The 17563-nt window shown below is 48.0% G+C and overlaps 1 protein-coding gene across 1 annotated transcript; it reads right to left on the reverse strand.

Annotated features, from left to right (window-relative positions):
- Positions 1-8933: 8933 nt before the first annotated feature.
- On the reverse strand, positions 8934-16656 carry CZIB (CXXC motif containing zinc binding protein). The gene is made up of 8 exons (XM_055305690.1): positions 16569-16656; positions 16275-16358; positions 15079-15135; positions 14667-14748; positions 14430-14461; positions 12744-12821; positions 11977-12042; positions 8934-10744 (listed from the first exon to the last, which is right to left on the reverse strand). The coding sequence occupies exons 1-8, from the start codon at positions 16572-16574 to the stop codon at positions 10667-10669; spliced, it is 483 nt and encodes a 160-aa protein (XP_055161665.1). The 5' UTR covers positions 16575-16656; the 3' UTR covers positions 8934-10666.
- Between the last annotated feature and the right edge of the window lie 907 nt (positions 16657-17563).

A 17563-nucleotide genomic window follows, 5' to 3' on the forward strand; every position in this document is an offset into this window, starting at 1 on the left:
GATGGTTCTTTTTAGTTGTTGTTGTTGAACTTAATTTCCTAATCTCCACAAAGAACTTTCCAACACTAAGTTCAGTAACAGTAAGTTCCCACTGCCTCCTGGTTCTTCAGGTGAGGTGGGAAGTGCTGTTTCATCCTCCCTATAAACTTATATGTCTCCTGAGACATCTCTTTAAAAATCTTCTTCATTTTTCTAGAAAGTGGTCTGCTTGATTCTGATAGTCTGGGCTGCTATGGATTTGGGGAGTATTATTTGGCTGTTTCAGCCAAATGACGATTTATAATTGGTATGTATTTAATCAGTTGAATCTTGCCTGCTACCTGTGGCCTAATGTACATGTGACTACTCTGTACATTTTGCACTTGAAATCTCTGGTTTTGAGTGAACACAGCATTTTTTGTTAACAATCTATTGTTAGAATACTGCTATCACATGAAAGGAAGGGTATTTTGCCCTGTTCTGTCTTGTGTTTTGAAAAGGAAGGGGTTTTGTTTGTGTTTGATTTTAGCTGCATTCCCGGTGGATTGCCCAGCGACTTACTGGACAGCTGGGATTTGAATTCTGGGAGGAGCCAGTCACGAACCACTTCCAATGCATTATCCCCCTTCATTCTCCTGAACAGTCCACATATTCTCAGTGGACTCCCCCGTCCTTCACTCAGTCATCATTCAGTGACTCCCCAACAGGTACCAGGTCCCCTACAGCCCTTGGTTTGATCAGAGAGTGACACCTTGATCACTGCCAGCGCACGTGAACATCATGTCGTTCTCTCCGAAAACACCAAGAAAACGTGAACTGTGCGCGTGCGCAGGTCACCCGGAAGCACTAGCGGAGGCCCCGCCCCACCGGGGTCGCTTCCTGGGCTCCGGCGCTTTGTGGTAGCCGCTTTGTGCTCTGTGCTCGGCCTCGGGCCGCGGAAGGGCGTCGCACCAGGGGGTTCGTGCACCTGTGCTGGCTGAGGAAATGGTTGACAGGGCGACAGGTAAGTTCAAAAGCAAGTGTAAAACCTATGCTATGTGTGGCGCTGTTTGCTGCGTGGTGAGTCAGCTGACCGCGTCTCTGGCCAAAGCCGATGGCATCATTTCAGAGAACTTAGGACAGGAGAGGATCGTGGATGTGCAATATTTGTCATAAATAGGGCAGCCCGGGTGGCTCAGCGGTTTAGTTCCACCTTCAGTCCAGGGCGTGATCCTGGAGTCCCGGGATCGAGTCCCACGTCAGGCTCCCTGCGTGAGGCCTGCTCCTCCCTCTGCCTGTCTCTCTGCCTCTCTCTCTCTGAGTCTCTCATGAATAAATAAGTAAAATCTTAAAAAATATATATTTGTCATAAATAGTGATTACTATTTACAACCCTCCCCCCCCCCGACCCCCCATACCCGAGCTCGCCTGGTGTCCTGGTTCTGTCATGTCCTCCCTGTATGACCCAAAGGCCAGTTATTCCCTCTCCGGTGTGTGAGCTCCTCTCCGGAATCCAGGACAGCGCCTCTACATGGGGATGTAGCTGTGATGATGTAGGTAAAGCACCTGGCAAGCAGTTGAAGCTCAGTCCGTGTTCTCTTGCTGCTGGACATGTCCGTGCGGGGGCTGTTCCATTGCTTATGGAAACGCTGACCTCACTTGAAGAGCCAGTGCCCCCTAGTATGAGCTCTTTTTTTTTTTTTTTTTTTTTTTAATTTATGATAGTCACAGAAAGAGAGAGAGGCAGAGACACAAGCAGAGGGAGAAGCAGGCTCCATGCACCGGGAGCCCGACGTGGGACTCGATCCCGGGTCTCCAGGATCGCGCCCTGGGCCAAAGGCAGGCGCCAAACCGCTGCGCCACCCAGGGATCTCCCCTAGTATGAGCTCTTAAGACGAAAGCCTTGAGGGAAACTTGCAGGGCTAAGATGTCATATTTCATGCCTATGTTTCAGGGTGAATGTGCCCTCGGGCAGTACACCCTGGGGACATGAAGTTCTTTAAAGGCATCTCTTCTGTGGTCTGTCTCTGCGTTCCACATCCCTGTTTACACCTTGCCCACCCTTCCTCCTGGTCCCGGATGCCTGCTGCGAAGGATTCTACGGTGGTACCTGGGAAGGCAAAAACACTGAAGTCTCAACCCACTTGAGGCTCATACTCAAGTCTTGCACCTTTGTAAAGCATTCAGCTGATTTGATACCCTCAACTCTGGAATGCACAGAAGTTATTTCCAGTTTATCTACAGAAGATGGATAGTTGGGGAGGTCACTTGGTAAGTGGTAGGATCAGGACAGGCTCTTTTGATTCCTTGTCCAGGGCTCTATTATGTTTCTGTTCATCTAGGCTTCCAGTAATTACATCTTTTTTTTTTTTTTTTTAAGACTTTATCTATTTATTGATGGGGGGGGGGGGCAGGCTCCCAGTGGGGAGCGTGATGCAGGACTTGATTCCAGGACCTCAGGATCATGACCTGAGCTGAAGGCGAAGGCTCAACCACTGAGCCACCCAGGTGCCCCCAGTAATTACATCTTAAACTAGCTGGCCTCCCAACTCAGGAGAACAGACTTTGCTAAATGAATCCATGCTGCTCCTGACCCTAAAGCAGCTCCCATATGGAGACTCCCATGTGAGGAGTGGGCTTTGGGAAGTCGGCAAGTTTTGTCCAGGTGGCTTTCTCTGTCCATAACCCCAGAACGAGTGTAGCACACCTCCAGATTCACAGCCATACCAGCCTCTCTGGAAATCATTTGCTTCTCATTGAGGTGCCCCCAGGACCCCCAAAGAGAGTTTTATGGATACCATGTAGCTTATGGTTTTTTAAAAAAGAAAGCTTTATTGAGATATACTTCATATATTATACATTCCACTTATGTAAAATGTATCATTCAATCATTTTAGTGTATCCACAGTTGTGCAAGCATCATTACAATGAATTTTAGAACATTTTCATACACCAAATAAACTTTATACCCATTAGAGGTCACTCTCCATTTCCCTCAGCTCCCCCCCACCCCCAAACACTAAAAACACCAGTCTACTTATTGTTTCTATAGTAATTTTCCTACTCTGGGCATTTCATATAAATGGAATTATATTACTGATGTAAGCCCTTTTGTAGTGGACTTGTTTCACTTAGCACAATGTTTGCAAGGTTTATCCATGTTCTAGTATATGTATCAGTACTTATTTTTTTTTTTATTGCTGAATAGTGTTTCAGCATATGGATATATACCACATTTTTGTTTGTTTTTTTTATATACCACATTTTATTTACTCATTCACCAGTTGATGGTCATTTGGGTTGCTCTACTTTTTGACTATTAATAATCCTGCTGTGAACATTCGTGTATAAGTTTTTTTTTTTTTTTTTAAGATTTTTTAATTATTAGAGACAGAGAGAGAGGGGGAGACGCAGGCTCCACGCAGGGAGTCTGACGCAGGACTCCATCCCAGGTCTCCAGGATCTCGCCCTCGGCTGAAGGTGGCGCTAAACTGCTACGCCACCGGGGCTGCCCTGTGTATAAGGTTTTTTTTTTTTTTTTTAATCTTTTTTTTGTTTGTTTTAAAGAATTTATTCATAGAGACACAGAGAGAGAGAGAGGGGCAGAGGCACAGGCAGAGGGAGAAGCAGGCTCCATGCAGGGAGCCCGACGCAGGACTCAATCCCAGGTCTCCAGGATCACACCCCGGGCTGCAGCAGGCGCTAAACCGCTGTGCCACTGGGGCTGCCCTGTGTATAAGTTTTCGTGTGAAGATGCTTTCATGTCTTTTGGGTATAGACCTAGGAGTGGAATTGCTGAACCACATCATTGCTCTGTTTAATCACTTGAGGAACTGCTAGGGTGTTTTCGACAGTAGCTGCACAATTTTACATTTCCACCAGAAGAATATGAGGGTTCCAGTTTCTCCACATGCTCACCAACACTTCTCATTCATCTATCTTTTTTGCCATATAGCCATTCTGGTGGGTGTGAAGTGGTATCTCGTGGTTTCTAATAGTTTATGTTTTAAGTTAGACCACATCAGACATGCTTTCCAAATCTAGTGACACCTCTCCAGTTATCTTCCTGTGACACAATGACAACGAATGGGAGCCAGGACTTGAGGAGGTAGACATGAGACAGGTGGTGGATGGAGAAAGTGAGGGATGTTTGGTGTTGCAGGGTCATCCCGTCCTCCATCCTTCTATTCCTAGCTTTGACTTGTGTTTTAGCCATTAAGAGGCCGGACACAGTGGGTTATTGCTGGAGATCACTGACTTGTTCCCTCCTGGCACCCATAGCTAGGGATAGCTATGAAGTTACCTTCCTTTTTTTTTTTTTTAATTTTTTTTTTAATTTATTTATGATAGTCACACAGTGAGAGAGAGGCAGAGACATAGGCAGAGGGAGAAGCAGGCTCCATGCACCAGGAGCTCGATGTGGGATTTGATCCCGGTCTCCAGGATCGCGCCCTGGGCCAAAGGCAGGCGCCAAACCGCTGTGCCACCCAGGGATCCCTGAAGTTACCTTCCTATCAGGAAGTGGAGTCTATTCATTCCTGTCTTTCTGCCTCTAGCCGCCACTCGTTCTTTCCAGTTCATTCTCTCTCCTCACTGCAGCCAGTAATTTTTCTCAAGTTTAAGCCTGATCATATCCCTGCTCAAAATTCTAAAATGGTTTTTCACTAGCTTGGGAAGAAGTCCATACCTCTCATTGTGACAGTTGAGTCCCTGATGGAGCCGACCCAGCTGATCTCTTCTTACAAGGCTTATACTTCCTCAGGGATCCCATGCTATGCTGTTGCCTCTGCTTAGGACACAATTTCCTCCCCGCCCTTTTGGCCATCTGCTGCTCAACTTTCAGGTTTCAACTAGATATCACTTCCTCCAGAAAGCCTTCCCTCAGCCCATCCTCTGAGACTGAGTGCCCCTCCTGAATAAGCCCAAAGTGTCCTGGTAGGCTAACCTTTCCCACAGCACTTTTCAGGGTCTGCAACTTTCTCCATTGTTAGACTGTGGGCAAGAAGAGGGGGCCCCAGGGCTTGTTAAATATTTGGGAACTGATTATTCCTCTGAAGCCCTGTACTGCGATTGTTTATCTGGCCCAGCAAGCGTCTTGAGGGCTGAAGGCTATTGCATCCCCATGTTCAACACAGTGCCTGGCACATGAGCCATGTAATCCATGGAACAGCAAGATGATGACTGTTGCTGTAGTTAGAGGTTCTGGAGCTGAGCAGAGAGAATGAATAGTGCTTAAATAGAATGTAGTGAAGTGCCTTCCATATACTACAGTGCTAGGTGAGTAGGAAGAGTGGTAGCAACCTGGCAAGAGCCCAGGTCTTCCAGAGGAGCTAGCTCATTGAATTGATTGCAAATTCATGTTCCTCCCTAGTTATTGTTAAAACATTGTTATTAGGATATTTCAAAAAAAAAGTTTTTAGGGGCAACCCGGGTGGCTCAGCAGTTTAGCGCCGCCTTCCACCCAGGGCCTGATCCTGGGGATCCGGGATCAAGTCCCACGTCAGACTCGCTGCATGGAGCCTGCTTCTCCCTCTGCCTGTGTCTCAGCCTCCCTCCCTCCCTCCCTCCCTCCCTCCCTCCCCCCTCCCCCCCTCTCTCTCTGTCTCTCATTAATAAATAAAATCTTTTAAAAAAAGTTTTTAGTTTTCTGATTATTAGCCTTTGACAGTTCAACCACTATGTTTGTCTGTAGTAGCAATTCTTAACTGAAGATCATAAAATTCCTTGGATTATCTAGCCCAGTAATTCCTGCCTGGATGCATCAAAACCGGAATTCTAATGTGATAAATCTGGTCTTGTGTGAGTCACATGTGAGGCCCGAGTCCTTATAATCTTTTCTTCTTGAATACTTTCAGGGATTGGGAGCTCATGATCTATAATGTATCACATTCTACTTCTGGATCAATATTAGGAAAGTCTCTCTTATATTGAGCTAAAATCCATCTCCCTGAAACTCTACACTTGGTGCTAGTTTGCCCCTATGGAGTATAATGGTCTTTGCCCTTTCCGAAGCAGGAATCCTTTGGCTCTGTAAATGCAGATCATATTGTGCCCCCCACCACCACCCCAACATATCTTTCCTCGTGTTTTCTCCTGCATAAACCTCTCCTGTTCTCAGACTATACCGCACAGGAATGATCTCCAGGTTTAGTGAGTTTTGTTTGTAATTGCATTAAAGTGCAGAGGACCAAATGGGGACAGTTCACCACAGCCTGGATTGACCAATCAGGGGGAGGAGAGGGCCTGCTCTCACCCTACCTCTTGCCACTATTTCTTTTGATCTAGCCTGTGATCACTTTTAATTCAGTCAGTTTGCAGTTGGCATAGGGTGATATTTTGTATTAATCCAAAATCTACAGGTCTTTCCTCCTTGCAACTCAATCCCTATCTGCTATAAATCTAATAGGGTTTTTATAATCAATACCTGGCATTTGTTCTGTCTTGTTAGATTGTATCTTTTGGTTCCAAACCGATTCTTTCTAAATAGGAAGCAGGCTCAGAACAGCCATACTTGTGAAATTAGGGCAGTTATTCACTGCTGCTTCCCAGTTTAGGGAGCAGCAACATGTAGGTAGTTGGTCATTAGAGAACAGCGGGACTGTATTTCTAACCAAGTCAGACTTGCTTCCCTTCCCTGCTGTACAGCACCCCCAACATTGTGCTGAACACGTTGCCTTCATTATCTTTAGTCCCTGCAGCAGCTCAGCTGTGAAATCAGGGTGTGGTCTGGATATATCCAGTTCATTTGAGAATGGTTTTAAGTAAAATAAAATCTCAGGTCTTATCCCAGAGATTCTAATTCAGTAGGAATGAATAACATCTTTTTCAGAAGCTTTCCCAGGGACCCAATGCACCTGTTTGGGAGTGACTGTTTCAGTTAGCAGGTTATAGTTGCTTGACTCTTGAACAAGACAGCTTGGGTTTGTCTTCCTCCCTCTAGAGCTTGCTGCAGCGGAAGCCTTCAGGGAAGATGGCTGAAAGTTAAGATGCACATTAAGTGTCAGGAGAGTAAAGATGTCTGGTGTTGGGAGTCCTGAGCTTTCTGAAGGCTAGGCATGCAGGCTTCTCTGGAACTCTGATGACTCACCAGGGTGAGGGCTCAGCCCAGTGTGACATGACATACAGAGGAAGGAGGGCAGCATTGTGAGATGATCAGGCTTCCTGGACAGGCAAAGATCCTGGGCACCTCTGCCCTTCTGGGAAACAACAGAAATGACCATTGTACATGAGGACACAGCTTCGTGTTCCCCAACCTTCATCTCATTATTCATCAAAAGTCAAGTGTTACAAACATGCCTGACTTAAAAAAAAAATGCTATAGGATAAAGATGGTACCTTTTAAACATCTGTTCAGGAATAACATAAGAGGATACGGAGGACCTCTGTGGAATGTCCAAACAAGACAGTAGGGAATTTAGGACTCAGGTGGTTTCATCTTCCACTTGTGCCCGTCTCCATCAGCTTTAATATACATCCACTGGCAGGAGACCAGGCCTGGAGTGTGGGGCAGGGAGCTAACTCTCCTGGTGAAAAGGCAGGCCTCAAACATGTTACCACCGTTTTGACTAATTTTTATCTAGTAACAATGTCAGAAGTGAAAGTGCTCTTTAAGAGGGACAAAATGAGGTGCCAGAGGGATGGTACCTGCCCAGTGTTTATAGTGAGCCAGACACTGAGCCCTGGGTTCTTGTACTCCAACATGCTGCTGCACCAAAGCACTCAGGGTAACTAACCTTGGAATGGACTCTTGTATGCAGAATGAAACGTCCCAATATCATTTAATGCATACATTTAAACAATTGCCCCAGCACCATTATTAGTGGGTTAAAAATTTCCCTACTGTTCTGCAACAGCACCTGTCATAAACCAGTTTTCATATACACAGGGGTCTGTCTACTGTTCCTCTGGTCTGTTTGTCACAGTGCCAGTATGATGCTGGCTTAATTGCCATTGCTCTTTAATTACATCATGGCATCTGGCAGAGGGAGTCTCCCACCTGTGTTGCATCACAGGTTTCAGAATCAACTTATGTTCTGTTAAAAAAAAAAAAAGTTGAGATTTTGACAAGAACTTTATAAATACATTTGGGTTTTTTTTTAATTTTTTTTTAAATTTGTATTTACTTATGATAGTCACACAGAGAGAGAGAGAGAGGCAGAGACATAGGCAGAGGGAGAAGCAGGCTCCATGCACCGGGAGCCCGACGTGGGATTCGATCCCAGGTCTCCAGGATCGCGCCCTGGGCCAAAGGCAGGCGCCAAACCGCTGCGCCACCCAGGGATCCCTATAAATATATTTGTTGAGGATCTTTATAATATCAAGTCTTCCTATCCACCGATAGGTAGTATAGGTCTCCATTTATTTAGGCTTTAACAACTTTCAGCAGTTTAATAATTTTGTCCACTAAGGTCATGAACATTTTTGATAGATTTAACTCCTGCTTACTTTTGGAGGTACTTTTTGTTGTTATAAATGGTACTTTTTCCTTGAATCACATTTTGTGTGTTGTCAGTGTACTGAAGTGCATTTGATTTCTGTATAATGATCTTAAATCCAACACCTATTAATAATGCTTTTGTATTTTGTAAGTGGAAAATCATAATCTGTGAAAATGAGTCATTTCTTCAATACTTTCCCCTTAACTTTTTGTTGTTGTCTTAGCACACTGGACAGGACCTCAAGCATAAGGAAGAGTAGCAGTGATCAACGGTGTTCTCCGCTCACCCGACCTCAAATGGAATACTTCATGCATTTCATTTGCTCTACATTCTCTACAGATCTACTTTGTGATGGGAGGGTAGTTCCTTTCTATTCTTAGTCTCAGAGTTTCTATAGTTGGTTTTATTGTTGAATGGATACTAAATTTTACTGAACACTTATTCTGCATCTGCTGACATAATCTAATTTTCCTTTAATCTGTTAGTGATTATTTGGGTTCTTCTACCTCCTGAAAAATAAGAAAATAATCTAAAATATAAAAAAGACCTTGAGATCCTTTTATTATTTGTCTTTGTGAGCTTCACACACACTGGCTATTACAGAGACTAAAACACAGAAAGGCTGCTTCTCAGGCTGCTTCCACTGATTTGCTTTCAGGCTGGGCAGCAGATTGGACCCTGTGGGTGACAGAACCTTATAGACCTGGTGGCGGAGGGAGGGCCACAGCAGCTCTGCTATGTCAGATGCAGAAAAGAGCATGTGCAGGGGCCAGGAACACAGGGAGCATAGAGGGAACACGATGGAGATGCCAGACTGGAGAAGAGACAAGGTAGGCATCTCTTTACCACCTGTGGACACAGCCAGCTTTACCTGAAATCTGAGGTAATGCCCCTTCCTAGTCCCCGCCACAACCAGTGTGGAAGTGGGCAGATCATTTCCCAGTGGGCCTCCCAGAAAATTAAGGTAATAATTTTTACTTCCAAAGAATTCTGGCTCCAGCAGAACACTGGAATAGTAAGGTCTCTCTTTGGAAAATAGTAAGTTTTCCAAAAGATGGGTTTCCCAGTGGGCCTCCCAGAAAACTAAGGTAATAATTTTTACTTCCAAAGAATTCTGGCTCCAGCAGAACACTGGAATAGTAAGGTCTCTCTTTGGAAAATAGTAAGTTTTCCAAAAGATGGGTTTCCCAGTGGGCCTCCCAGAAAACTAAGGTAATAATTTTTACTTCCAAAGAATTCTGGCTCCAGCAGAACACTGGAATAGTAAGGTCTCTCTTTGGAAAAATAGTACGTTTTCCAAAAGATGGGTTCACCAGTGTGAAGGCATGAGCATGCCCTTCTAATCGTATACCAAACAACTCTTTCCAAACAGAGTTGGATCTAATCGTATACCAACAGCATGGATCTAATCGTATACCAAACAACTCTTTCCACTCTGCAGGGGACCCTCAGACCCAGGGAACCAGGCCCACAAGACACACAGAGCCATGACTCCTGTCTTCAGACGTACACAGGGCTGTCCAGGGGTAGAACATGAAAGCATAACCACAGAGTGACCAAGCAGGACCAGCAGGAGGAACTCCAGGGAATGCAAAGGCTGACTTAGCAGAAGGAAGAGCTTTCACATTGACTCCTCTGATGGGAAGAGGACTGCCCCTCTCAGCAAGTAGACAGACTTGATGATGGTCCAGCAGGAATTTCAGAGCAGATTCATACCAGGACTGGACTGCCAACTCTAAAGTCCCTGCTGGCCCTGGAATATGAAGTGACATCAGCTAAAAATGCCTGGGCTTACTTGGGAGAGACGGTGGTCAATGGAGTGTTTTGGCTTAGGACCATGGGGCTCATGGAATCATTCCACAGGCCCAACTGCCCTTAGCACCATTGGCCTTGACACCTTAGGTCCTTTGGATTGACCTACCCTCTCCCCAAGGGCTGGAGCCCTTAGAAGCTACGCATTCCCGCATATTTTACAAATTGGATCTTAAACTGTGGGAACGTGCCAGGAAGCAATCAGAGACTTCCAACATGAATTGTTATTTGTGGAGGAGTTGCTGTCCTTCTGCCTGACTCTGCCTTCATGCAGCAGTGCAGCACAAACAGGCTTTATTAGTCGGCTTGGGGGGCTGTGACAGAGCCGAGCATGCAGGCTGTGAGGGCCTGGACAGCCCCTGGGAGACAAGGGACAAGGGGCCTAGCCTCAAGGGCTCTGCTGCTTGGGGCATGTTGTCCCTTCTCAGTTCTTAGAGGCAAGTGTGCAGGAAGAAGGTTCAGCACTTCACAAACTGGTGGGTAACCTCGTAGATGCCCACAGATTCCTGAGCCTTTTCGTCATAGTCCGTCCAGTCCTGTGGGGAAAGAAAGGTGGTTGTCAGCTTCATGAGATGGCTTAGGACAGTGTGGACAAGGGCACTGTGGGACTTTAAAGGGCCAGTTCAGGCTCTTACTGAGATACTCATGAATATGTATGTCCCAGAACAGAGCTAGAGCGCATTCTGAGCAAGTCACTTCTCCGAGCCTCTGTTCTGTCTTCTATTTAAAGAAGGGACAGGGACACCTAGAGGCTCATTGGTGGAACGTCTGCCCTTGGTGCAGGGTGTGATCCCGGGTCTGAGAATTGAGTCCCGTGTCGGGCTCTCCACAGGGAACCTGCTTCTCCCTCTGCCTGTGCCTCTGCCTCTGTGTGTCTCAAATAAATAAAATCTTTTAAAAAATTAAAAAGGGGGATCCCTGGGTGGCTCAGCAGTTTAGCGCCGCCTTCAGTCCAGGGCCTGATCCTGGAGACCTGGGATTGAGTCGTCAGGCTCCCTGCATGGAGCCTGCTTCTCTCTCTGCCTGTGTCTCTGCCTCTCCCTCTCTCTCCCTCTGTGTGTGTGTCTCATGAATAAATAAATAAAATCTTAAAAAAAAAAAAAAAGGACAACAGACTTCATGTTGAATGTCAAAAGCAGCATATGAGGGAACCCATGTAAAAGTATTTAACATAGTGCCAAGCCATGTAAGAGTTCAGTAAATTCCACTTGTCATTAGGTGCTATGCAAACTGAAGGAGGCTTCTGTCCTCCTTCTGAAGTCTCATCACAAGGCTTATGTAAGGCAGTAACCTGTCCAGTAATACAGATGATTTTCATTATTCATGGTAGTTATATGCTGCAAAATTACCACAAATACTGAATTAGTAATCAGAGAACCACTGCTTCCAGGGGAAATACAGGGTTAGGTAATCTTGGAAACCTCTGATGACATTTTCAACCAATCAATATATAATCTTATTTTGGGTAGGTTTCTGTTTAAAAACACCTTATAGGTAATTGATTCATTAATATTGAACTCTTAGCCAGCAGCACTATAACTCATAGCTAAAGAAAGCTTATCTAACATGCATGTTCTCCATTAGGCATATCCCAGACTTCTCGCTTGTGGGACACTAGATAGCACCTTTAGCACTACACTTAGGGCCATTTAAACACCAAAATCACCAACAAAAAAAACAAAAAAAATGTGGAGTCATCTTTGTTCACCAAAATGGTAATTCCCACCAGGTACCCAATAGTGTCCTGCAAGGCCCCCAAGTCCTGTACCTTCTCCTGCAGATTAATATCGCTGAAGACTGTCCCCGATTCCACACCCTCAGCAGCAAACCCTGCCTGTTGGTGACAGGAAGACAGCAGTTAGTCTGGGGGAAAGGAGGCACTGGTCCAGCATGTGAGGGCTGGCCAGGGAACAGGCTCTTCTCACACCACCTTTAAGATGGGAGGACAGAGGTGCAGTGCGAGCACCTGTTCTAGAGTAACTACTGCACTTCCCAGTCCTGGCAGCTCTCCCAGGACTGAAGTGGCTCCTTGAAACTACAGCCCTGGACCCCAGGAGGGGTAGACACCTTTCCGTTACCCCTACGTTCCTGAAAGACTCTGGGCATGTCATTCCCCTCTCTGGACCTTAGTTTTCTTGTTTAGGAAACAGGGATGAGAATATGGACTTGTCTATCTGCTTCACAGATTTGTCATTGAGGTGAAAATAAAGTGGGAGGAGCACTGGTTCTGGAGTCAGATAGACCTGAGTTCAAATGACAGTTACAGTGCTGTCACCTTGGGCAAGTGGCAAAAATCTCTGAACTTCTTTCCTTGTCTGAAAAATAGGATGAATAACTTCACAGGGTTACATGAGGATTAAATGAATATGTAAACATGACCAACACAGTGCCCAACATATAGTAGACACTAATAAATAACAACTATTATCCTTAGACAGAAGTCCTAGTCCATGGTCTCTGGATGAAGCAAAGTTATGCTGTTACTTCTTACATGCCTTCCCCAAAGACACAGGTACCCCAAGAAGACAGACACACCTGGGGCTGGAAATCAATTGGTTCAAGGCCTCGGCACTCAAACTCCACAATTGTCTTGAACTTCTCATTGTCTTCAGCCTAGAAAGGAAGTGTGTTAAGGGGGCAGGTCCAACTGGGCCCTTGGGAAGACCTCATTCCCCTATCCTTCCTGTAAGCCCAGAATGAGACTTGGGGGCAACTCCTCCCCTTCTGGAAGAAGACTGCATTGGGCACCTGCTCCTCATAAGACCTTCTTGGACACAGTTGCTACAGAAGAAAGACTGAGTTGTGGAGTCAGCCTGCCTGGATATGAGCTCAGACAGGCCTGCTTCTTTTCCCAACTGGGCCTAAGATTATCAGATTGGGCTGAGGGAAACCACTACTGGTTTGCTGTGAAAATCTGAACTATGTAAAGTGCCAGACACTGTGCCCAAATAGTAGATAAAAATTATCAAGATAAAAAATATAAGGGATCCCTGGGTGGCGCAGTGGTTTAGCGCCTGCCTTTGGCCCAGGGCGCGATCCTGGAGACCCGGGATCGAATCCCACGTCGGGTTCCCGGGGCATGGAGCCTGCTTCTCCCTCTGCCTGTGTCTCTGCCTCTCTCTCTCTCTCTCTCTCTCTCTCTCTGTGTGTGTGACTATCATAAGAAATAAAAATAAAAAATAAAAAAAATATGAACAAGAATGTTAGACTATAAAGTATCCAAAGCTTCTCAACCTCTGCCATACTATGAGGCAGGAGGCTGAATTAAAAGCCTTTGAAATGGGGTTTTCATGTGGAAGAGGTGCCTCTTGAAGGGGCTAGTATAGTGAGGAAATTCATGCCTAAGTGACCCATGGGCTCAGAGATGCCATTCAGTCTCATTCTGTCATTCCCTGTAAAATCATTTCTACACACCAACCATGGTGAGGCACTGGCACTGATGAGGCACTCTGTTGGCCCTAGTTTGCTTTTTGTTAACTGGTGTTTCATCCACTATATATCATTTACTTGAAAACACAACTTCTCCCTTTAACTTCCAGACAAAACTGAAAATTTGGCATAAGTCAGACATGTTTCAAAAATACTAAGTAAGGGGGCATCTGGGTGACTCAGTTAAGTGTCTGATTTTAGCTCAGGTCCTGATCTTGAGGTCCTGGAACTCAGCCCATTCGGCTCTGTGTTCAGCGGGCAGCCTGCTTCTCCTTCTGCTCCTCCTTTTGCCCCTCCCCCTGCCCATGCTTTGTCTTATATAAATAAATAAAATTTTAAATTAAGGAATAGGTGAATACAAGTAACTACCCTTTAAACAGAGAGACTCAAAGTACACCCTCCCTCTGTTGTCTTTGGACTAATTTGTTACACAGTAACATATAACTAGCTAATAACATCAACATCAAGGGTGCCAGAGATGGCTCCCCAATCCTCTGTGTAGACAAGCAAGTGCTTTCAGTGATGGAAACTGAGTGGCAGGTTGGGCCAGAGGTTCCCTGAGCTCGCATAGCCCAGTGCTTATTAGAGAGGCACTGCAATAGCCTTATTTATGACTCTTCTGCCTATAAAGCCAGTACATGGTGAGTGACTGATAGGAGTGAGTGAACAAGTAAGAATATGAGTGCCCCATGGCACGTCACTCTGGTGCAGAAAAAACTCTGGAATCCAGGCTTCCCAGTTCCCAGCTTAGATTTAAACGCACCGTACCTACCACCACATCAGGAAACTTACATTGTAAGATTTGATGGTGCTGCTCAAAATCTCTGAAACATCAAAGAGAAGACAAAGTTGACTTGAGTCCCTACTTGCCCCCATCCTGGTGCCCAGATGTGGCTCTGGGAGAGTCGGCTGCCACGGCCTGGGCACCTCAGGCCTAGGTCCACCCACAGTCACACGAGCCTGCTTTTGGTCCAGTACCAGGCAGATGTGGCCCAGCTGGCAGAGCTCAGGATTCGTGGCCCGACCTACCGATGGAGTTTTCCCTCGCACATAGTTTGCACTTCTGGACCATGGAGGCGCTGCCACGACCTCCCTTCAGTGCCACAGTATCCTGGCAAGGGTAAACAGAAGCCGTCACCACACATTCATTAGACAAGATCCCATCTACCACTTAGACAGTTGAAGAGACCAAAACTCTGACAGGGAGCACCATCTGCCAGGATAAGAATCCTGGGGAGCTCCTTGAGACTGAAAAAAGGATTCCCCTTGATTTTGAACTCTGCCTCACATTCCAAAGAAGCCTGTTCCAGGGCTGCCCTTCCAAACCACAGAAAACACGGTCCAAAGACCTGAGAGATTAGGGTCACAAGCTCCCTCCCCAGATCCCTGCCTAGAGGCCTAAGTGTTTGTGTGTAGCTATCGTGGTAGGGGAAGCAGTTACCATCAGCCGAATATACTGCCACTTCTCAGAAATCTCACCACAGTTGCCACATTTCATCTTGAGGGAGGAAAAAGAGGGATTAGTAAAGTAGTTGGCTCAGGTGGGCAGACAAGGAAACGGCAAGAAAAGTGTGATGTAGGCAGGGTCAAACTACCTTCTTATCCAGTTTCACCTCCTCTTTACTACCAGCCCCAAGAACACATCTGGATTTCTCTCTGGGCACAGAACAGGTCACGTGTTTCTCCTGCAGGCTTGCCCACCCTCCTCTAAGAAGTACCCGGTCTGGCTGGACATCGAAGGCTCAGGAAGGGCAGAAATGCTCTCAACTGCGCCCACCCCCACCCCTCGTTGGGCCTGGAGCTTCCCTTGTAGGTTCCCAGTAGAAGTATTCATCACTGTTGTTACTCTACGTCCGTCTCCTTCGCTAGACTCTGCTTTCTGAAGCGGAAGAACATGAAATCCTCAAATAAACCCTGGGACTCGAGCTTCAAAGTATTTGGTAGTAAAGGTGTCCAGAACGCTTCCTAAAAGGGACAGAGCTTTCGCTGGGGTTTAGACGAGGAGCGACACAGAGCAGAAGCTACGAGATCTGGGAGAGCGAAGGGCCTCAGCCTGCTCTGCACGAGGGGCCTCCGTAGACCAGATTCGCCGGTACCGGGAGGGGAGAACAACATGAAAACGATTTCACGAGAAATAAAGCCCAATCAACAAGTGAAACACAAGGTGCAATTCCTCTCTTTACTAAAGAATCTCAAGACCCCTTCTTGTAAACCAAAGTACCCTTTCGTCTAGTGTTTCCGTAACATGAACTATTTCACGGAGGAAAAATTACAAAGGGAATTCCGAGACCTTGCCAATTAAGAATTAACCAATACACTCAGAAAAATGAACAAATTCTAGTCGGGAAAACAACATTTAAGGGTAATACATCTCCAATCTTGCCAAGACACAGATTCCCTCCTAAACCGACCAGCGCACGGGAAAGCTCTCCCGGCCCCACCCCCTGGGGCCCCGCCCCCTCCGGAGTCGCTCCCCCACCCGGAACCTCGCGGCGCCGCGGCCTCCCAGGCCCCTCCCTTTTCCCGTCCAGGGCCCCGCCCCTTCCGGAGTCGCTCCCCCTACTGGGAACCTCGCGGCGCTGCGGCTTCCCAGGCCCCTCCCTTCTCCCGCCCAGGGCCCCGCCCCTCCAGCCGCACCTTGAGGTACCACCGGAAGTCCTCGCCCAAGGGGCGGAGGTTGGTGACATTCTCCAGCGTGGCTTTGAGCTGCAGCGCAATTTTCTGTGGAGAGGGGGTGGCCGGAGAAAGGGCATCAACCGCGCCTGCGCAGCCTACCTAGCCCCAGCCCCGCCCCTCCAGTACGAGCTCTGCCTCCCTGCTCCTTCCCAGCACAAGCCCGCTCCTCTCATTCCCTCCTGGCACGAACTCCCGCCGCCCAGGTCCTCGCCACCTCCCTGTCCCCGCCTCGGCGGCAGTCGGCCTCCGCCTCACCCCCATAGTGGCGTGGCTCGGCTCGGCCCGACTCGGCCTGGCGACAGCTGCGGCCGCTGCTTTCCGGCCTGTCGTAAACGGTAGGCGCCGCCGGCGTACCGTGCGGGTGCGGATCTCCGGCGTGCGTCGAGGGGGCGGGGCCTCCACCCGTGGCAGCTGCTTCCCTCGTGGGCCGGCGTTTTCTCCTTCCCTCCTCTAAGTGGACCGGCGGGGTCTCGTGAGTCCACGATGAGCCTGAGCTCAGACCCGCCGAACCTGCTTCCGGGTGTTCGCTGAACGCCGGTGTCCTGGCGGCACCATGCTAGCCTGAGGGATAGCGTAGCAAACGCGACGTCCCTGCGCGAAGCCTCTGCCAGGGCTTTCCCTGCCCCTCAGTTCTGTCTGCTGGCCCTTCCCTCTGTCTTCTGCCCCCCAACAGCCGCGCGGTCCCTCAGACGGCGTGGGTTCCCCTGCCCGCGGCCAGCTTCGCAGGCTGGGGGATGGGCGCTCCTCTCTGAACCGCCCGCCCCCTTTCCTTCGGGGGGTGCCGGTGATCGTGTCTCCGCCGCGGCCCCGTCGCCGGATGGTCCCTGGGCTCCCGGTGTATGCTGTGCACGAGCTGAACCTGGGCTCTGTGCCGCCGTCCAGGGCACTTCTGAGGCCGCGGAAGCCCGCAGCTCTCGGGCGCCGCTCCGCCTTTGGGGTTCTCACGCTGGTCCTGCCCTCTTCACCTCTGCCTTGGCTGCCTGGGCACTATGTATAGAGGGGGCACCTGGACTTAGGAACCCTGAGGTCTCTGGTCCCAGATCTGGCCCCGAGTTCCACACCGTCGCCTTTGAAGGGGGCGGACGGTGTGTAGGGGCCGGGGCGGGGGGCGGCAGGACGCTGGCCTACCTAAGGGTAGGAGCTTACCCTGATCACCTCCCCTCAAGTCAGACTCACCACGCCCAGCGCCTTCCTTTCAGTGCCCGCAATCTGGTCAAACAGCAGTTTGCCTAAGCAGTGCAATTTAGCAG

The sequence above is a fragment of the Nyctereutes procyonoides genome, unplaced genomic scaffold (genome assembly GCF_905146905.1).
Source record: "Nyctereutes procyonoides isolate TBG_1078 unplaced genomic scaffold, NYPRO_anot_genome, whole genome shotgun sequence".
Lineage (NCBI taxonomy): Eukaryota > Metazoa > Chordata > Mammalia > Carnivora > Canidae > Nyctereutes > Nyctereutes procyonoides.

Excerpts from the sequence above, each read along its gene's own strand:
- CZIB (XM_055305690.1), bottom strand. Across the intron at positions 14,749-15,078 it reads GGCAGTATATTCGGCTGATG|GATACTGTGGCACTGAAGGG; the intron begins GTAACTGCTTCC and ends TACCCTTGCCAG. Across the intron at positions 12,043-12,743 it reads CAATTGATTTCCAGCCCCAG|GCAGGGTTTGCTGCTGAGGG; the intron begins GTGTGTCTGTCT and ends TGTCACCAACAG.